Source organism: Astyanax mexicanus, chromosome 2 (genome assembly GCF_023375975.1).
Source record: "Astyanax mexicanus isolate ESR-SI-001 chromosome 2, AstMex3_surface, whole genome shotgun sequence".
In the NCBI taxonomy this organism is placed as follows: domain Eukaryota; kingdom Metazoa; phylum Chordata; class Actinopteri; order Characiformes; family Acestrorhamphidae; genus Astyanax; species Astyanax mexicanus.
In genome coordinates this window covers 52470024-52492660 of record NC_064409.1, presented here as the reverse complement: position 1 = coordinate 52492660, position 22637 = coordinate 52470024, and the positions used below count along the sequence as shown (strand labels likewise).

The window sequence follows — 22637 nt, the reverse complement described above, 5'->3', positions numbered from 1 at the left end:
GGTGCTGAAACTTTTGATAAAGTTCTGTGTTGAGGACATAAGTACATATTTTTGTGTAAAATTGATCAGTCATTTATAAACTCTGATTTTGCTCAGTTGCTTCATATGAATCCATTCATTTTGCACTCACTGCACGTGGGTATTCTCCTCTCTAGAGATTATCTGGCATGGCATCGCTAGTTTATTTTGCGCTCATCGTCAGTTTAAGCGAAGCTATTTCTGAAGTTGTGCTGGCTTTTAATATTCCTGAATTCACAGTGTCACGTATCTTAGAAGGCATTACCACCCACAGTGGACAGCACACTGCGAGGTAATGATTGTGACTGATGGTTTCTGGCTAGAAGTTTACTGGGAATAAATCTCACCCCCACCCCACATGCATATTCTGCAGGTTGGTGTAGCATTCCTTAGCATGAATATGTCCAATAACATGGCAAAAGTCCTGGAGCATGATTTTAGACTGATGATCCATGATATTTGGCATCTTAGTGTAATATATAACTCAAAGAACTGGCAAAACACAAAAATAAAGAATAATTCAGCGTTAGATGTGTGCATTGTAGTCGCTGTAGGTACAGAATAATAAGCCCTAGGGTTTAAAACAGTGAGGATTTTAAAGGGTTAAATCACTCATATTTTTCAGCCTGATACTAACCGTACACACATCATTTGGGTTTGTTGGGAATATTCTCGAACAATTAAGCAGTGGAGAGTTGACCTTCAAACATCATTCAGCCCTGCCATATCCACTCATGATATGAATCAAAGAAGATTATTTATGAAACATTTGCAAGAGTCCAAACGGAATAGATCTATCTCGCAATCTCTTGCGGATAAAGATCTCGCCTAATGCTCATGGTCAAATGGAGGGCAGAGCGAAAATGCATCTTCAGCTATACAAGGTCTTACTGTGTGTGTGTAAGTGAGTGTGTATGTGTGTGTGTGTGTGGGGGGGTGCAAACATTTCTTAAACTGTTTGCACAGGATGCTGAAAAGTTCAATCCAAAGTAATTTCAGTGTAAAGTTTTCCTCTCACCTTCTCTGGCTGTAACAGAGGCAGTTATGGTAATCCATCAGCTCTCCTGCTGAGCCTGATTCCTCCCTAGCTTTCCTCTACACTTTCCTCAGCTTGTGACAATAGCACACAATGCCACTATTCAGAATAAACTCAGCACAACTTTTTGTTTTCTGTAATTGTCTCTGATTCTCTTTCTCTCTCTTTGTCTCTCTTTCTCTCTTTGTAATAGAGCATGATGAGTGTGTGTCAGGACAGCACAACTGTGATGAGAATGCACTGTGTTTTAACACTGTGGGAGGACACAGCTGCTCCTGTAAACCTGGCTACACAGGCAATGGAACCATCTGCAAAGGTGAGACACACCTGTTTAGCACACATCAGCATAGCTGCTCTGTTAAAGTACACAGATTTTGTATGGCTGTATGTGTATATATGTATTTTTATGCACTACAAGGCACACTTAAAATCCTTTAATTTTCCCAAAAAATCATCAGTGCGCCTTTTTATCCTGTGCGTCTTATGTATGAATTTTACCAGTCAGGTAGTAAGGAGCTGGAGTAGCACTAGCATTAGCCACTAACTGCTATTTTTCTGGTTCAGAGGTGATTATGATCATTTTGTAGCCTGCTCCAAACGCTAACCGCTATTTCTCCGTACAGAGGTGAGTATTATAGGCCTGTAGCCTGCTCCTAACCCCAGCTAGCATTACTGGAGCAGCATTAGCATTACCCGCTAACAACACTCGCTATTTCCCCGTTCAGAGGGGAGTAGTATCGGCTTGTAGCCTGCTCCTATCCCCGGCTATAACAGCTGGAGTGGTTAGCCGCTAATTCTAATGATCCGTCCTTAGTGCTGGAGAAATTTGGGAATCTAAGCTTACTGTAAATAAACGAAAGCACTTATTTACCCAAATAAGAGAAATCTGTGTAGATTAAAATCCACTGCTTGTTTAACTTTAAAAGAAAGTCTCTAAGCTAAGTTCACCTAATTTAGCTTTATTTAGCTTTATTTAGCTTAGCTTTATTTTACTAAGTTAGCCTTATGTATGAAAATAGACCAGAAAATAAATGTTCTGGTGCGCCTTATAGTGCAAAAAATACGGTAGTGCTTTTTAGAACTGATGGTGTCGCAAAGGTAGCTTTACAGAAATGTGGCAGAACAGAGAATAAGACAAAACATTGAATATATAACACAGAAACCGCCGAGTGAGCAACAAAGGCAAGGAAAATCTCCCCTTAGATGTTATGGCGTGTAACATCAAAGCGAAAATATAAAGAGGGACCCATCCTCCTCTGGTCAGACAACTTATAAATGAATGTTAAAAAGTTATTATAAATCTACATAGGTCTAATTTATTTAGGTAAATATAGCCTGAATAATTATTCCTAGTTAGAGTTCATATAAACCTTGATGTTATCTGTAGTGGAGAGTGAGAGACAGCTGATCTGTGGTTCAGTGACGAGGAAGCCGGACTTTCAGACACTTGCATCAGTCTGGCCGGACAGGTGACAGAAGAACCTTAGGGTCGAACATCCATCGCTATCAGGTGGGCAGTCAAAATCTTGGAGGAAGGCAGAAAGATGGAATTAGTTTTGACTGGAGAACAGATGGGGAACAGACAATATGCAGCACGATTCCAATAGATCTATATCTAGATCTATAACAGCCTTACAACAGGGAGAGAGCCAAAAGGTTACATAGACACAGAGGAATCCTGAAACACTAACATCCACCCACTCCACCTAAAAAGAATATATATATATATAAGGACTGAAATATAACCATACCATGCATCAACAGATTCTTAGCTTCTGGCTCTGACTTCACATCTAAAGCAGCTATTTAGATATGTCTAAAGCACAGTGGACAGTGAGTGTTTATAAATTCCAGCAGCACTTCTGTGTAGGCCCACTTTTACCAGAACAACACACACTGCTAAAACACCACCACCATGTCAGTGTCACTGCAGTGCTGAATGATCCACCACCCAAATAATAGCTGCTCTGTGGTGGTTCTGTAGGGTGCTGATATTTGAAGAACAGGGTGAAAGGTAGTAGCCTAACAAAGTATGCAGAAAAAAAGTTATGTAATTATTATGTAATACTAGAAGGCCTACTATATGGTCAGTAGAGGTTTTAAAATGCACATTATGGGTGTATGTTCTAACTGTAAAAAGTGTAAATTTCTGTTTGTCACGAAAGCAAAAGCACGGAAACAATAAAAATGGTTTATTAAATGAGGACTTTGACAGATATAAGTAGTCTAAGGCAGGCAGGCAGAGCAAGGAGCAAAATGGCAGCATAAATACTCAACATACCAGAGTGTAACAAGCAGAAAGCCATACACAGAAAATGCAACACAGAGCAAAAGGGTAAGGCGAAGGGATGGTCTAAAGAATGGTTAAAAAGGCAAAAAGGGTTGGCAACAAACGAAATCAAACACAAAAGAAACATAAGGCAGAAGAGCTATGTAAAATAGGTTCAATACCAGGCATGGATTGGGTGTAAGCAAGGGCTATTTATACTTATGTGCCCAGGTGTGAGCAATCACATTAAAACAATCCATGCAAGCCGGAACGCTGATTTGTCACATGATCCGGCATGTCCGGAGGGTTGAGCGCAGGTGCATCTTGGGAAATGGAGTTATTCGAGTAAATACTAGAGTCCAGGACAGGCAGACTGACAGCATCAAGACTGACACTGTTCTGCCCATTTTCGATAAATATTACTATATATTTCAAGAAAATTATTAGAAAGTGTATAGCAAATATTTTATCATGCCCAACAGAAAAAACAGAACATTTAGTAATGTATAGTCTACCCCTTGACATAACATTTTAATTAATTTACATACATCTAATGTACAATACCACCTATTATTCTAATAAACAGCAGTGTGCAATGTTCAGAATCTGCACTTTTGTCACAATGCCTTTAAATGTTACAGTAAAATGTGAGTGAAAAATAATGAACATCAAATTCCAGCATGCATTCATCATCATAATCAGTGAGAACTGTGACCTCTAGAGACAGATGAGCAGCTGTGTGTTGTATATCTGCTCATCTGTTTATGTGTAACAGTGTGTCACAGTGCTAAAACAGCAAAATGCTGCTGTGAAATGTGCGTGAGCTCTGACCCGTGTGTGACCTGTTTGACCCGCAGCTCTGTGTGATGGCCTGTGTCTGAACGGCGGCTCCTGTGTCTCTCCTAATACCTGTGTGTGCACGCAAGGCTTCACTGGGCAGAGGTGTGAGACAGGTAAGAGACATTTTGCTGCTTTTCTGCTGAAGCTCTTATCACCCACTGCTGCTGCCCTGCATTCCCTCGCTGTTCCCCATGTGCTGCTGGGTCCGGCTTTAGCTGCTCAATATCTAAACTGGTTTGATGAAGTGAAACAAGAGAGCGTACCCTCGCTGCTCGCTCGGCGTGTTACTGGACTACAGCGGTAAGCTCTGGCCCTGTAGCCTAGCAACTGTATCACCTGCAAAAGTTGATCTATCTATATACGATTATTTTCTTTCCTCAGCCGCTAATCGTGAGTATCACGTCCTGTCTTCGCTGACAATCATACTCTAATTAAACGCAAAGCTTTGTACACAATTCTCGTTGCACTTTGAAAATTTGATTTCGCACCAGAGTCGATTCCAACAAAGCTATTCATCTCAATTCAAATCCTCCAGCTCTTTGTGTTCTCAGATAACAGAATCAGAGATTGATTCTGTCTTTCAGCTATAGCTATAGTCTAACCACAGCCACGTTATATAGCGTTCAGCACCTGCAGCTCAGCGCTATGTTAAATAAAGTCAGATTCATTTCGCAGTCCATCCCCCACATGTTTGCTTTCTTCTCTTATTGACTTTTTGTAATAAAGTTGCTACTGTTCATATCTAATTTAGCCCCGAATTACGCTGAGAGTGGCTGAAATTGCTGGGACGTTTTAATCAAAAGCCGGATTGAAGGCTCAATGGGACTTTGTGTGGTATCTCGCCGTGGCGTTGTGCGGCTGGGCTATGATGGATTAGCGCTGTTCTTCTCCGGCTGCTGTTACTCTATGGGTAATTAAGGGTAAAGGCAGATGCTGAGCATGGCTGGGGGAGGTTCTGCTCAGGGGAAAAACAAACTGCAGAGGGAAACTCGGGCCTACGGCGCTCGCCTCTGCAGCGGGACGCTCCCGCCTCATCCTGCCTCGTATCGATTGCACATAAAGGACCCTTTACGCTTTACGACGTGTCCCTGCACAGTGTCCGATTGAAATCCAATTGTTTTGTTTTACGCCACCCTCCCTGTCATTCCCTGAGTGACAGTATAGATCCTCCGCTGTCTGAGGAGCCTCCAGACATTTGATTGGAAGGACAGTAAGGAAAATAACATTTTTGTAGATTCATTTCAGCTGCTTCTTCAAACACAATTTGCTTGTCTAAGAAACTCTGGTTTTACAGAAGTCCATGAAAAGGCATTTTCACAGTATAGCATATTTAACTCAGTCAGTCACTTCTGCTGTCTGTAATAGTTTGCAAAATAAATGAAAACTGATATGATACTCTGATTTGGTATTTTTATACGTAGTACAACCACACAGTACATTCATTAAGGTCAGAAAAAAAAAACTTTAGAATATGTTACAATTCATTTGAATTCACCTAAATTACTTAAAAGGCAACAGTAATATGCATTTATTTTAGTAGACTATATGAAAATATTAAGAAAGTATTCAATTCTTTGAATGATTTCCCCCTTGTATTGCTTTTATAAATGGAATCTCACTTAAGTGAGTAAAATGGTACAACATACCCCATGGAGACTAGTACTGTAACTGAGTGTAAAAGTCAGTCTGATATATCAGTGCAGGCGAAGTAATCAATTCTAACGCAATATTTTCTTAGTGTCGTTTTAACCGCTTCTTCGCTCTTTAGTTTTAATGAGGAGATTTTACATTAGACTTTAAATTACAGCTAACCCTGCTGTGTGGAGGCAGTACTTGCCTGATTGCAGTCAAATTACACAATGTTCTGCCTGTTTAAGTGTGTAAAATATCTCTATAATTCTTGTTCTGTAATAACTTGAATTGGGTGTGTAAAAAAGACAATGGCACAATAAATGTAATGGTCAAAGCACTCTTTCTTACATTTATCAGTAAACAGGTCATAGAAATAAATAACGAAAAAATAGGAGCCAAAATAGTTGGTTGAAAATCTAATTTATTCTTATTTTTTAAATTCTACAAAAAGAAACCTAAAGGAGAATAATTGCACAGCTAAAGTCGATTCTACTTCCAGGCGCTTGCTGTGTGGTTACTGTGCTGTTCCATGTGCTTTCTGTTTGGTGATTACTAGGTAGTTGCTATGGTGTTGCTTAGGGGTTAATAAGTGGTTGCTATTGTGTTGCAAAACGGTTGCTATTACATCTCAGGTTTTGCAATGGTGGTTATGGTGTTGCTTGTTCCTTAATATGTGGTTGCTATTGTGTTATAATGTGGCAAGGTAAGGAAATTTAAGGTAAGGCATTTCAGGCAGTTGCTAGGTGGTTGCTATGATACCTCAAGTTTTGAAGTGGCTGTTGGTGGTTTTGGTGTTGAATGTTGGTTACTAGGTGGTTGCTATAGTGTTGTTAAGCTGCAAGGTAAGTTGCTATTGCTATTCATGCATTTACCATGATGTTGCTTTGTGGGTTCTGAGGTGTTTGTTGCTAGATGGTTGCAAGGCAGTTGCTCTGGTATTCCAGCTGGTTGCTGTGGTATGTCAGGTGGCTGCTCAGGTGTGTCAAGTGTTGATGGTCGGGTGTTACGTGTTCATCTTCTGTTGCTACAGAGAAACTGTGCCCTCCAATCAAAACCTGTATATACAATCACACATCACACAATCAGGCAGAACAATATGGAATTGAAATAGGAATTGTATATTAAAAAACTGTGTGAAACTCTGCATCGCTTCATCACTCTTTCGCAGTTTCTTATATATTTACCAGTTAGTCTTGCCCAAACCATGCTGTGAGTTCTGCAGTTGGATGACTGTGGTTATGTAGTCATGCTGGGATTGGTCTGTATGTAGTTTGCAGATTATGGAGAAGTGATGTGATGCGTGGCCTTAGGCACAGCTATTTGTGCTCTCTGTCTCTTATTAATCATCAAGGTTTATTATGAGTTCAAAGAGCGAATGAATGTAGAGTGACAGAATACGACACACAGAATCACAAAGCCTTCAAAGGAATTCAGAGGAACATGTACACATACACATAACCTGCACAAGGACATCTTCATTTGGCAAACAGCTGCAGCATGAAACAGCATAGCAGAGTGCAGTTCCTCACACTTACACACAGTCATGAGGGATGCGCTGAATATTTGGCAGCGAAATAAGTGAAATTATTTGAATAAGTGAAAAGACTGAATAATTTCTACTGAACAATGAGTGATTTATTAAAAAATCATGTTGCAGTGTTTCCTCTAGATTCTTTTTTTTTTTCTAACTGGGTTCAGGCCTTCATTTCTCATCTCTGGTTTAAGAGACGAGCTGTACAGGGCTAGGATAGTAAAGGTAACTTAGCATTTGTTGATTTACTAAAACTTTTTCTGTGTAAATTCACGTCCAAAACAAGTCATGGTAAACGTTACTCATGGCCATTCTTAGCAACAAGCTAGCCATTAGCTTTTAACGGTAGATACCTGTTTGGTAAAAGTTATTGAACTCGGCTTGTGCTTGTTTATAGAGGTTCAGTGTTCCACAAAGCTTTGTCTCTGTGGAGGGGTGGGCGGGGCAGACAACTCTCTCCGTTATTTTGAAATTGGGCTTCTGTAGCAATTTCAAACAGGCACTCTCATTTCCTACTGATTACTTCTTTAAATCAAAACCATATTGAGACTGCAGAAATCCTCAGTAGATCACATGTAAGTTAAAAGTTGCACACGCAGACAGTTTTGTGGTAAACAAACAGATGCTAAGTGCTCTTCTCTTTAATCTCTTTAGTCTGCGGGGATGTTAAAAATGTTCAGTGTTTAATAAATCGTTTTAAATTGTACATTTGTTATTTTTCTTTGCATTAAGGCATTAAGGCAGTGTTTATCCCTAATATTTATCAGTGTAATACTGTAATATGTTTGTATGTCTGAGGGAAGTCAGGAGCATACTGTCTCTCCCTTAGCCCCTTTTTCACAGACTGTAAATGTGATTAATTTGAATTGAATTAAATAAGTTGAGAAAACTGTTTGCCTTAAAATGTGTTATTAAGTAAAACTTTAAGTTATTGCACCTAAAATGTAACTACATTTATGTTTTTTTTTGTTTGTTTTGTTATCAGTTACTTTGCACAATATTTCTACTTCAAAATTTAACTTACAAAAAATGTAGATTTTAAATACTTTAAATAAGAAAATTTGATGAAGAAAGAAAAATATATATCACAAAGCCAATACAAAGTTTATTCTTACAGCCTACAACATTGGGGCCAGGTAGTTAATCATAGTATACAGTCTACTTTACGTAGCCAGTGGAGAGTGACTACACACTGACAGTGAGTGTCAGAAACTACTGAGGGACACCCAGTATGCAAATAGATTTTGTCAAAAGTAGTAGTGTCAATCAATAAAAAAAATGTATCTGATTAATTCAGACAATATTATGTGATTAACTGCGATTTTTTGCACTTGTTCTCCTTAAGATGCAAGTTTTTATAGTGGATATTTAAATGTAAATAAAAGAATGCATGTAAAAAAAAGTAAAATGCAATTCTATTTATATTAGTAGGGTCAATTACAATACTAGTACATACTTGTATGTTTGAGGGGAGATAAAGCCAATGTGGGGTGCTGAAATAAAGAATGCATTAGAAATTGAATAGTGGAAACTTTTTTTTTTTCGCTTTATTGTAAAACATCTCAGCTTCGTTGTAGATTGGATTTCTAAATTAGAACTTAATTTGCTGAGTATTACATTTTCAGAAAGTGTTTTGTATTGTACACAGGCTCACAATAAGGGGATGACTATTTAAATAGCCTGGGGGAAATATATAATGGCTGGTATTCAGTAAAGTATACACTGTCACTTTAAGAGACTCTAAATGACTCTAAAATTTAAAAAGATGCTAAATTAACAGACTGGCTCCGGATCATTGCTCTCTCTCTGGGTGGGTAGATGGCACTCTCTTCCCACATCACTCCAAAGGGTGATGTCACTCAGCAAGAGACGTCTGTGAGCTGATGTGAACCGAATCGCTGCGCTTTCCTCCGAGCGCACTGTGATGCTACTCAGTAATGCTACATCAGCAGCAGTTCAAAAAGAGAAGCGGTGGCTGACTTCACATGTACATTACATTACATTACATTTGGCAGACGCTTTTGTCCAAAGCGACTTACAAAAGTGATGTACGTTAAATAATAGAAGTTAAAGGTAAAAAATATTTTTAGGAGGTCAAAGGGAATTCATGAGATAGAGGAGTGCAGGAGGGGAAGAAGGAAATAAGGTTAGAAGTAGTTAGTTTGTTAGAGGTGTTAGGAGAGTAAGTGCTCTTTAAAGAGAGTGGAGTTTCTTAAAATGTATCAGAGGAGGCATGTGCTAGTCTTCACCCTCCTGGTGTTGAGGCATCATTAGTGATAGGGGGAATAGTAATGAGTGGGTTGGGTAATTGGCTGTGTAAATTGGGAAGAAAATGTTATAAAAATTATATTTAATACAATTATATTTAAAAAAATTATACCGTGTTACTGATTCCAAATCACTCCTTGCGTTAATGTTTTAGCGTTGACAGCCCTAGTCAAAAGCCAATGGGAAATAAGCTGCCAATGGCAACGGATGAAACTCAGTTATTATAAGTTGATTAAATCCAAGTGTCTGCATCAGCTGTACCAGCTCTTCCCTTTACTGTATGGAGCATTTCCTGTAGGGGGGAAAAGTGTCTGACACAGGAAATTTCTGGTTGCGCACTCTGTGGAAGGGCATCTGGGGGTAATGTCTGGACTTGAGTGTTCTGGCATTTTCCGGAGTTTATATGTGAAAACAACATCTCACTCACTTTCTCTCTCTCTCTCTTGTTCTATCTCTATCTCTCTCTTCATTCACCGGTCCGTCTGTTCAACCAGCTATGGCAGTATTTCATGTGTGTATTCTCTGGAATCACATCCAGCAGTAAAGTGAACAGGAACTTGACATTTTTTAAGGCGCTGCCACATGAAAGCTGGAGGAAAGCTGTCAGTGAGTGAATGAGTAAAAACAGACAGTTATACAGCAGCACCAACTGCATGTGTAGACCTTATTTCACCCATTGCTCTGGCAGTCTAACATGGCTGCCAGTCAAACCTACTCATTAGAATATGAGAACCATTCCCAGAAAGCTCACAGATAGTCTCACATATTGTATCATGTTCTATATTTCATCTCGTTTTAAATATAATATAGAATATAATATAGAAATAATAAATAAAATTTAATATAATAACACTCGGTTTTGAATTATACAAACAGTTTGTTACACTGTCTTTCCTTGGACAGTAAGGTATTGGTAAAATGTTAAAGGAGAAAAAGAGTACTAACCTTTGTTAATTAGCCCACATCCACTCTCCTGCAGCCTTCTGAGATCCAGTAATTTTGTGCTTTTCTCCCAGCACTCAAAGTAGATCCACACCTCTTCGGTGCGATTTATTTGGGGCAAAATATGCCCCGAATCGCCCATTGTTAAAGCACAAAAAAACCCACAAACTTACTGGATCTCAGAAAGCTGTAGGAGGGCTGAGGTGGGCTATTCAACAAAGGTAAGAACTCTTTATCATGATTTACTACACCCAAAGCCAATTTTACACCGGACTTCTCCTTTAAAGCTAAGCTTTAAATGTAATGCTTTGAGTCACAGCAGAAGATGTAAGCAGCAAGTATATGCAGAAATAGTGTGTGAAAAAGTGAATGTGTGTGTGTGTGTGTGTGTGTGTGTCCCTGTGAACCTGTTACTATCCTGACAGCTGCTGTTCACACTCTCATAATGCATGTTAGGCACTGCAGGGCTGTTCCTTTTTAATTGTAAAGTGTCAGAACCCAAAGGAGGGGTGTTTAAAGAGGATGAATGCGTCAGGCAGACAATGACAGACAACAGTAAACTGGCTTGAGGACACAGACACACACACACTTACACATGTATTGTTACTGTAGCAAAAAGCTGTTGCACAAACTTTAAAACACATTTCAAGGTCATGAATTCCATGAAAGAACACCTTTTTAACTGTGAAGCATGGAGTGGATTTATGATTTTTTGGGCTTATGTTGAATATTTCAATTCAATCAAAAAAAACTGATTCAATGAAACCAACAAATTCTGGCAAAAAAAAATCTGTAAAAAGGCTGAAGATTAAAAGAAGAGGAATTCTAAAGTACAATAACAATCCTAAACACACCTTAAATGCCACAGAAGACTACCTTAAAAATATGTGGATAGACCTCAGCAGTAAATGCAAGACAGCCCAGGAATCTCATTAAATTGCACAAAAATGGCACATTTACACACAATTTAAAGAAGAACTACCAGATTCAGATGATGAAGTTAGCCTCTCTGTGTTGCAAATGCAATTGTACCTGGGTGCTAATTGTCACTTCCGAGATAAACACAGTATCTCACAAACGTGAGTACACCCCTCACATTTTTGTAAATATTTTATTGTATCTATTAATGGCACAACACTGACGATGTGGCACTTTTATACAATTTAAAATAGTCAGTCTACAGCCTGTATAACAGTGTAGTGTAGACAGTGTAGAGGTTTAGCCATTAATGCCTAAACCTCTGGCAACAAAGAAAGTACAACAACCGAATTGTGCTCAATCAGCCATTGCTCCTCCCTGTTATGTATGTATAAATATATAGAGAGACTATATATCTGTTTGTACAGTACAGGCCAAAAGTTTGGACACACCTTCTCTTTTTCAATGCGTTTTCTTTATTTTCATGACTATTTACATTGTAGATTCTTACTGAAGGCATCAAAACCATGAATGAACACATGTGGAGTTTTATGTACTTCACAAAAAAAGGTGAAAAAACTAAAAGAAATATATATATTCTTGTTTATTTAAAATAGCCCCCCTTTGCTCTGATTACTGCTTTGCACACTCTTAGCATTCTCTCAATGAGCTTCAAGAGGTAGTCACCTGAAATGGTTTTCCAACAGTGTTAAAGGAGTTCCCAGAGGTGTTTAGCACAAACCATCTGGATTGGGTTCAGGTCCGGTGACTGTGGAGGCCAGGTCATTTTTTGTTAAGTATATAAAACTCCACATGTGTTCATTCATAGTTTTGATGCCTTCAGTGAGAATCCACAATGTAAACAGTGATGAAAAAAAAAAAAAAAAAGAATTGAATGAGAAGGTGTGTCCAAACCTTTGGGCTGTACTGTATGTGTGTATAGAGAGGCTGAGAGAAAGCAGTTGAAGCGCAGTATGAATTCTTGTGTATGCTTTGTCCACAGCTTTGTTTTGGATGTATCGGTCTGCATTGATGTTGTCAGCCATCCAGCAGTGCTAGAAATGGCTTTGGTGATTAAAACAGCTGATTTGTAGTGTTACTGGTGTCAGAGCTGTCAGGAGGGGCAGCAGAAACTGTGAACTAACATCACCCTGCAGCCCCTCTGATAAAACACCGCTCACACACTCACACACAATTACAGACAGAGAAGAGCTCAGAGCTGCTCCGCTGTACATCAGTCTGAGTCCGGGGGTGCTTCTGTGATACACTGAGAGAGGAGAGAGATAGGAGAGAGAGAGAAGAGAGAGAAAAGAGAGAGAGGACAGAGGGAAGAGAGAGGGCAGAAAGATAAGAGACAGAGAAAAGACAGAGAGGAGAGATAGATAGGTGAGGGGGGGGAAGAGACAGAGGAGAGAGACAAAAGAGAGAGAGGAGAGACAGAGAGGCAAGAGAGAGAAGAGACAGAAGAGGGGAAAAGAAGAGAAAGAGGAGAGAGAGAAGAGAAAGAGAGAGGGGGAAGAATTGAGAGAGAGAAGAGAGAGAGGAAGAGGAGGGGGAGGGTTTGGGGTTGAGGTTGAGGCAGAGGGGAAGAATGAACATGGAAATGCTTTCACTCTCTCTCGCTCTCTGCTCCTCCAAACCAGCTTTTAGGAACACCCTCGGGACTCACTGACTAGAGAGAGAGAGAGAGAGAGTGAAAGGAAAAATAGAGACAGAGATACAGGAAGAGGCACATGCAGAGAGAAAAAATTGAGATACAACAAAAATGAAATATATACTGAAAAAATGTACAGAAATAAAGTAAAAGGAAAGAAGTGCTATGCAAATAGAATAAAAAGATAAACAAAGAAATTAGGTAAAACAAAGAGGAAGTAAAGAAAAAGACAAAAAAGAACAAGAAAAGAGATACAGAAAGAAAGACAAAGAGAGTAAAGAAAAAGAAACAGATAAAACAAATGAAACTGATTTAGGTAAAGAAAGAAAGGGAAGATACAGACTGATCTAAAATAAAATGAGATACATAGAGAAATAAAATAAAAAGAAATACAGAGGAGATAAGAACTTACAGACATGAATGAAAAGAATGAAAAAAGAGATACAGAAAGAAAAGAACAAGATGCACAGAGAAAAAGGGAAATAAGACTAGAAAAAAATTTAATGAGAAAAAGAACTTAGAGACAGAGAGGGGTGGAAAAAAGAAAGATGAAGAAAGTATATACAGGAACAAAAATAGAAACAGATAATACAAATGTGACATATGCAGAGAAAAGAAAAGAGAAAAGAAAAGAAAATGAGATACAAAGAGAAGAAATAGGTATAAATGGAAATAAGAAACAGAAAGAAAGAAATTACATACACATAGAGGAAAAAATACAGAAAGAAAAATAAAAGATGCACAAAGAAAAAAGAAAATAAGAAGCATAGAGAGAAAAAAAAGAGATGGAAAAAGAAAGTAAGAAATGAGAGAAAGAAAAGAGAGGAAAAACTAAGAGGCGGAACATAGAAAGAAGAAAGGAAGCAAAAATAAGAAAGGGAGAGAAGAATACATTCATGAAAAGGAGAGAAGAAATGGAGAGAAGGAGGTCAGAGCTGGGAAGTGGTGCTGAAGGGCTGAAGGCTGGTGGTTCAGGAGCAGCTGGTTTGAGGAGTGTGTGAGATCGGGCTGCAGGTCGTGCAGTCGTACAGGAAGCATACGCAGATCTCACAGCGCAGCTGAACTGTGCTCACCACTGCCTGCATAACCTTTACCTTCAGACCAGCGCTGACGTCATATTCCCAGGTGTTAGTCTGCAGTGACAGCCTCCAGCATACATAATACCCTCCGGGGAATGGATTATTCATCACACACACACTCAAACACACACACACTCACAGACACAAAGTGTGCAGGACACTTGCAGTGCAGTGCAGTGCTCAGGTGCTGATGCGGAGTGCTGGACTGCGCTCTGAAGTGCTGTGCTCAGAGAACAGGAGGTTGTAGCAGTGCAGTCTGTTTCAGTGCTGCAGTCTGAAATATAAAACTGTGCTAATGGAAATTAGCATGTAGTTTTCAAAACAGCTCCAGCTGCCATTTTTTCATTATAGCGCTGTTTTGCTTTGTAATTGGTAGCCTGTGGTTCAGTTTGTAGCCTGTGTTTACTACTGCGTGAGACAGCCCAGAGACTTGATGAGTAATTAAAGATAAAGAGGAAGACTGCTGAGGCTGTGGTCACACTGATCTTAACACCACAGAGCCTGTAGCTATGCTGCATTCATTCTACTCATTCTATTCATACTGGACAAAGGGTCATACTTAATTATTGATATACAGCTCTGGAGAAAATGAGGAGACCACTTCAATTTCAGAATCAGTTTCTCTGATTTTGTTATTTATAGGTATATGTTGAGTTGTTGTTTTATTCTATGAACCACGGACAACATTTCTTCCAAATACCATAATTTAGAGCATTTCAGATCTCAAATAATGCAAAGAAAACAAGAAGTTCATATTCATAAAGTGTTATGAGTTCAGAAATCAATGTTTGGTGGAATAACACTGGTTTTAATCACAGTTTGCATGCATCTTGGCATGTTCTCCTCCACCAATCTTACACAATGCTTTTGGATAATTTTATGCCACTCCTGCTGCAAAAATTCGAACAGTTCAACTTGGTTTGATGGCTTCTGACCATCCATCCTTCTCTTGAATATATTACAGAGGTTTTCAGTTTGGCAAAATCAAAGAAACTCATAATTTTTAAGTGGTCTCTTATTTTTTTTTCCAGAGCTGTATATATTTAATAACCTACAAATTACCTGAAGTTGTTTTGGTTTACTAGTGTGCTAGAGTCAGGAGCTCTCTACTGGTTAAAAAAGAAAACTTCACACTTAGGGAGTCTTTCTATTAAAGAGTTTTATAGATAACATTTACAGAAGTACTGTACAGCACATTGGTAGTCTGGAATTATTTCAATTCTACAGTCAGCTGCATAATATGTAAACTTAAAATGAAGCATCTAGTTCAAACCACAGGCAATTCCACTTTGATCAGGTGATTCCTGGTTTGAATCCCGGGTCATGTTGCTTGCCATCAGCAGCCAGAGTCCGAGAGAGCACAATTGGACATGCTCTCTCAGTAGTGCTGCATTAGTGGCATTTAGAAAAGAGGCGGTGGCTGACCTCACATGTATCGGAGGGGGCATGCGCTAGCCTGAAGAATAGTTCTGCGATGTTTACCAGTTAGCTGTAAAAGTCGCAGTCAGTCTCTGTAGCAGGGGAGTGTATGCACTGTGTATGTGTACTGGCCTGAGACAGCACATTAGCTTGCAAGACAGTATATTTTCTTAGCTAGTCTAAATGCTGGTAATTACATGCCTGGAAGACCAACTTGGGCTTACACCTGCTTCCATGCTAACCTTTTTTTTGGTGGATCATGATAGTTTTGTTTAGACGGGTTTTGTACAGTTTGTGTTCAGAAACACTAAAAACACATTTATTTTCTACCATGTTGGAGGAAACCACTTGGGACACTCACTGCTCATGAACTGGCACAACAGGGGAAAACATTTGAACTTTAGACTCACATAGCAGGTGTTAAAATCTGCACTTGCTGCTGAAATTGCTCATTCAGAATATCATTTGGCGTGAAAACAGCTTCAAACCATTTTAATAAAGCCTGGTGGCTTAAAAACTCACCTAAACAAAATTTGTATGAATTAGAGGATCAGTTTGAGCTCTAAATGGCTCTGCATAGTAATCTTAAATAGACATACCCATACAATATGGAATATGTCTGTTTGTCAGGACTGATCTAGTTTTTCTTTATTTAATTAGAAATAAGGAATTTTTATGCTTTTTACATTACATCACATTACATTACATTTGGCAGATGCTTTTGTCCATGTAAAATGTACATAGAGTAATAAAAGTTCAAGGTGCCTGAAGGAGGTCAAAGGGAAATAGTAGAATAGAGGAAGAAAGGAGGGTAAGAAGGAAATGAGGTTAGAAGTAGTCAGTTTGTTAGAGGTGTTAGGTCTTTGAAGAGCTCTGTCTTCAGGAGTTTCTTAAAGATGGCGAGGGACGCTTTTTACTTCTTTGCACAAAAACATTAATTATAGAATCAGGTCTGCAGCACTTTTTTTGCAGATTTTGAAATTGAAAGTATTTAAAACAAAGCAGAATCAAAATCCAAAGAACAATCCAGAGTAAAAAATCACATGAATCTGGCAAAAGCTTACAAAGGCAGGCAAAATCAGCACCCTTACATACAGTAGTCCTCCTGATGTGATTATCTGTGTGCAGGTGCGTAGAGGGCAGTGACAGCAGTGACAGCAACGAAATGTATAAATATGTATGTACTGTACTGATGTGCATACCTGCGCTAGTTCACATATCTTAACATATCAGGTTCGAATCCTGTTCATGTAGCTTGCCATCGGCAATTGGACTTGCTCTCTCTGGGTGGGTAGATCTCTCTCCCCACATCACTCCAAAGGGTGATGTCTCTCAGCACAAGGCATCTGTGAGCTGATGTATCAGAACTGAGTTGCTGCGCTTTCCTCCGAGCATTATGATGTGATGCTACTCGACGATTTTACATCAGCAGCAGTTGGAAAAGAGACGTGACTTAACATGTATCGATGGAGGCATGTGTTATATCACTAGTGATAGGGGGAGTTCTAATGAGTGGGTTGGGTAATTGCTCTTGTAAACTTGGCAGAAAATTGGATAAAAAGTAGAACTAAAATTATTTATAAAAAGCATTATAATTTAATTCAGTAAAAAAGGCCTGAACCACACTACACTATTATTACTGCCTCCCTCCAAACAATATAGTGAAATACCACCATTTAAAAAAATATGAATCACGATTTTAATTGAGATTAATCACAGAATATTGTGGTGATTAATACAATTGTTGTTTTTTTGAGGGAGTAACACCACTAATATAAATATTGTTTAAATTGTTTTAAATGCCAATCTAATGCTGATTCTTAAGTTACCCCTTATGGTTTACACATATTTGAACTGTTTGATATTTGCACAGGTGATTTTTGTTAATGATTTTGTTTTTTTCAACTTAATAAAAACATGCCTTAAACATATAGTTTTCATTAATATATTTAGTAAGCAGTTTTTGTGCTTTAAGAAGTGCAGGCTAGTAGAATATTATAAAAGTGGGGATTTGTAAATACACAGCATCATGTGTTTGCATTTTGGTATTAAACTGAAAACTGCTTCTTGATATTTATACTTTATTCATATTTTTTAATCATATTTTTTGTATTTATCACCATTATTTTAAAGCACACCTACATTTAAAATGAACACCACAGTATCGAGACAAATTCAGAATTTTGTGAGTCATTACACCCTTACTGCCTCACCATAAACCTCTGAGTGAACTGTACTTGCTGTAATGGTTAATTGTGTGTATTAAAGGACTTGGTGTTGTGCTTCTCTGAGCTCTGCAGTACATCTACTGCTGCTTCATTTCCACCCCCGACTAGACTGACTCTCTATATACCATAAAGTAGCCGCAGGTCAGTGGAGTGGAACAGCAGTGCTTGCACTGCAGCAGTTCAGAGAGAGAGGGAGCTGAGTGGAGCGCTGAATGCAGCCTCACACTGAGACATAAAAACAGAGCGCAGAGCAAAAACACACAGAACAACAAGAAACACCAGCAGCAAGACACAAACACTCACAGTCATGGCCTTGTGCCTCCAGATGATTTAATTAGGAGGAGTTGCCCCGGACATTATTGCCTGACCTTTCTCACACTGGATGCATTACCCAGTGTTTGTGTGTGTGTGTGTGTGTGTGTGTGTTTGTCTGTTTATATATACAGGGATCACTGCTCCCTGGTGGTCACATTGACATTCATTCAAGTGACTGTGCTGTTGATAATCATGTAGCCTGTATTCCAGCCAGTGTGTGATATGATCTGCTGATGTGTGATTGAATAATTCATGATATGTTTTCTATAATCTGCTGTGATGTAATATGATGATTTTCTGTTTGAATGAAAAAACAAATACTTAGTATTTCAATAGCAGTCTGCTTCATTCCTGTCTAACTATTCAGAAGAAAAAATGCTTTTGTCACACAAAAACCTTGTATCTCCACAATGACAGCTTTATTCCGAATTATTATGGAATATTTTTTTGCAACATTTTGACAAATTGTGAGGAGCAGATTATATTAAGGAGTCAGGCAGTGATAAAATACGTGAAATCAAACTACTGAATATGGAGGGGCATTCCATAAAATTACTTAAGAGTTCTAATTCAGGTATGTTCAAAGTTATGTTCTCTGTCACGTTTCACTCTTATTTTAATGCTGTATAAAATAATATAATATGATTAAAAATAAAAAGTTATGTTGTGTTTTACACAGTTTACACAGTTACAGATGAAACCACTTCTCTTTAAACCTCTCTAGACCAACCTTTAAATCTTTTTAAAGGACGCTTTTAAAAGATATGTTTTGGTTTTAAACAAACAAATCAGGTTTAAATAAAATTAATACATTATTTTAAAGAATACATTTTTAAAGTAGCTTCAAACATTGAAACACATACATTATCATACAGAATATCGTATTGTTGAAGAAGTACTGTATCAGAATTGATTAGTTAGCATATTTTTCGCACTATAAGGCGCACTTAAAATTTAAAACGTTAAATTTTTCCAAAAATCATCAGTGCGTCTTCTTTTATGCGCCTTGTGTATGAATTTCACTAGTCAGGTTGTAAAAAGCAGTAAAGCCACTCTGCTGAAGTACAGCTTTATACAGGAGTTTTAGCACAGAGGCTGGAGCAGTATTAGCATTAGCCGCTAAGCTAACAATCTTTTGCTGTCAAGCGGCGAGACCTGCTGAATTAGAAGGAAAATATGGCGACACCCTGTTCCTTACTAGTGTCGCATAATGCGATTTATAATCTGTTGCACCTTATAGTGTGAAAGATACAGGTGAGTTTTTAAATGATCTAATTTGCTTATAGATATAAACATTTGTAGATTGATCAAATTAAAAATAAATCTAACTGAGAAAAAAAGGTTGTATTAGACAGAAGCATAAATACTCAGTATCCCAACTAACAGAGAACGTTGTAAGAAAGTTTAGCAATGTTTAAAAAAGGTTCCAGGAAGGTTAGAAGTTACAGATTTAATATTCCAGCAATGTTCTAAAAATGTGTAACATAATGTTGGTTTGCATCACAACGTTATAAGAATGTTTCTCACATAAACGCTAAAATATCATTTAATACTAAAATATCATCATGAGGCCAGATGAAATCATAAGGCATAGAAATGTAGGACAGAGCAAGAAAAAGCAGAGATCAGACTAAAAACAGCAGAGAGACAACGTTTGGGGAAAAGCAGGACAGCTGAGTGAAGATTTCATACTAAAGTAAATAAACTACATCTCATCTCTCTTTCTCTCTCTCTCTCTCTCTCTCTCTCTTTTATTTGCTTTCTCTCTCTCTCCCTTTCTCTATTGCATCTCTCTCTCTCTCTCTCTCTCTCTCTCTGAGTGAATTATTGACTGGAGAGCAGCACTGGTTTTGGTGCGTCTGGTTCTATGGGTGATTTGTGTGATTACTTGCCTTATTAATGGCGAGGAGTGAAAGTGCTGCTCTGTGCAAATACTCCTCATTAAAGCCCCATTCAGCAGCTCTTCCAATTACTCTCCAAGAGAAATAGACAGACAACACAGAGAGAGAGAGAGGGAGAGAGAGAGAGTTTTGAGATTGACTGGAGCACTTGTAGATCTGAATAAATGTGCGAGGTAGGCAGAGCTGATTATCGATACAGAGAGAGGAATGTGCAGCGGCGTATGCAAAGGTCATGCTATTTACACTGGAACCGCTGTAAGAATGAAAAGGTTTCTGTAATCTCATCAGGCTTGGTAATTAGCTTTTTGTGCCGGGTGACATTATGCTCTGCTCGTGCCACCGGCTCGCTGAACCCACACTCGCTGCTTAAGCGCAATGATCACTCATACCGTCATTACTTATTTAGATGTGGGGGTGTGTACACACACGGAACCGGCGGCAGAGACTCACACACCCACGCGCTTAATTAGCACTGACTAATTAGAGCGTTTTGTTTCTCATGAGTGGCTTTTAAAAAAACTGTGCATGTACTTGATGTGTTATGCGTGTATGTATTTTGTGTGTGTGTGTGTGTGTCTCTCTCTCTCTGGGGAGTCTGTTCGCTGCTGGTTTTGCATGTTACCCTTTTCCATTTTGTGATTGTTTATGTTGTAGCTAAAAGCTACTGCAAACATGGAGATATCAGTACCGCAAAGCCTTTATCTGTATTATTAAGTTAAAGAAACAGAATTAGAATTGAGGAGAGCTGGCAAACGACAAGACAGTGAGTGAGATAGTTATTGCTAAAATCACAGATTAATCTGCTATAAAAGAAGACTGCACCACCATGAACGCTTTAAAAGTATTTTTTCTACATTCTACACATTCCCACTAGAGAGATCCCCAAAAATGTACAGACTGTCACTTTAAGTTTATATGCATTTCTGACAAAAAATACAAATATGTATCAAACTGATTTGATTCAATTGGATTTGGTATTATTTTGACTTTATCCCTATTAAGGTAACTTTCTCTTTTATGGGGGGTCCTCTGTGATTTTAGTTCCGTCCGGAACGACCGTGTACGTGTTTTTCTCAGACGTCCTCAGAGAAAATTACAGTCTGAATAACCTACTGTTTTTCGCTGACCTTTGTGGTCCTCCAGTAATTTTAGTACTTTCCGGATCCACACCTCTTAATCTCTTAATCATGAGTTTTGTCACCTCGTGATGAATAAAATAGCTATTTGTCCACTGCCATGTAGAATAATTACACTTATGGGCACATGTTTCCACGGAGATCCATGTAAATACAACAGCAATCCTATACTGGCTCCCACACTTTGTGGTTGTGAACTGTACTTTCAAATTGTTGCTGAAATTTGGCTTCGACCCAAACCAAAATGAGAATCAGAGTCTCTTCTTCTAGGTGCACAGCTGACTGATTAAAACCCTGACAACAGTCAACAGTCAGCCACCCAATCTTATCTTAGCCATGCAGGAGCACCGTGCATGTTGTGTGCGCTTAGCTTGTGTAAACCCTCACTCAGCTTGTGTTACACACACATATGGACACAAATCCAGCTTTTACATCAACAATAAACGGAATACAAACTCAAATAACATTGCTGTTCCCTTAAATTACCTGCTGGTGCACCTTCACAGCATGAATGTGCAGTTCAGTATCCTCTGCTGAGACATGCACAAAAGTGCAGTGCTGTTAAGATATCAACGTGCCAAAGTCAGAGCGCACCTGGCTCTTAAAGGGAATGATAACTGGCACTCTGATTGGCTTATTTTAAAGTTACACTCAAAACACACCCTTGAATAATTAAGACAATTAAGTACATGCATTTTGCACGTTTCATGCTATGCATGGTGTATTTTTGTGCCCTCACCATTACCAAAGACACACCGATTCACCCTAAATCAATATAACCAGTGGCTATAAATAGCTAAAAAAGGGCCCATAGTCTTAGATTTTGTTTTGGAACAGAAAATGCTGTACTGTAAACATCCTCCCTCGCTTGGTGGAAGTCAGTAATGCGTGGTATAGTGCAGAGAACCTGGTCCTGGTCCTGATACAGTACGAGTGCAGCCCCCCCGGGTCATTATGACTGTGTTTAAAGTGGAGCGAGTGCCCTGGAGTCTCAGTATGAGCTGATCTCAGACACTGGCTGTCACTCAGAACTGCAGTCTGAGCTCAAATGAACTGTCCTCCGAGTCCCCCTGCGCACAGGGACCGACTGAATAAAAGAGCGAAGCACAAGAGGACGGACGAGTGGCTGAATAAACGAGTGGAGCGAGGCAGGATACACTCATCCTCTGCCCTCTGAGATCTGTTTTAATAGAGCCTTTGTTTCCAGCTTGTCGCTCAAGATAACGAGGGGAACAGCTGTGACCGTTGCATCACCTTCTCTCTTCTTTTCTCCTCTCCTCTTTTCTCATTCTATTTTCTTATCTTCTTCTTCTCTTTTCTTTTCTCCCCTCTCCTTCCCTGTCTCAGCCCCCCTCCCCTGGTATTTCCCCATCCTCCCATTCAGTCTTCTACTAATTTCTTCTTTTTTCTCTTTTTTATTCTTTTTTCTGCTCTTCCCATTTTTACATCTC

General features: G+C 38.8%; 1 protein-coding gene across 2 annotated transcripts in view; it reads left to right on the top strand.

Moving 5' to 3' along the window:
• Positions 1-22637, top strand: part of nell2a (neural EGFL like 2a) — a 141286-nt gene that overhangs the window by 98039 nt on the left and 20610 nt on the right. For both annotated transcript variants that reach the window (XM_022672327.2, XM_022672326.2), the window contains exons 14-15: positions 1248-1370; positions 4181-4276. In XM_022672327.2, coding sequence (XP_022528048.1) covers positions 1248-1370; positions 4181-4276 — 219 coding nt within the window. The remainder of the gene's footprint in view (positions 1-1247; positions 1371-4180; positions 4277-22637) is intronic.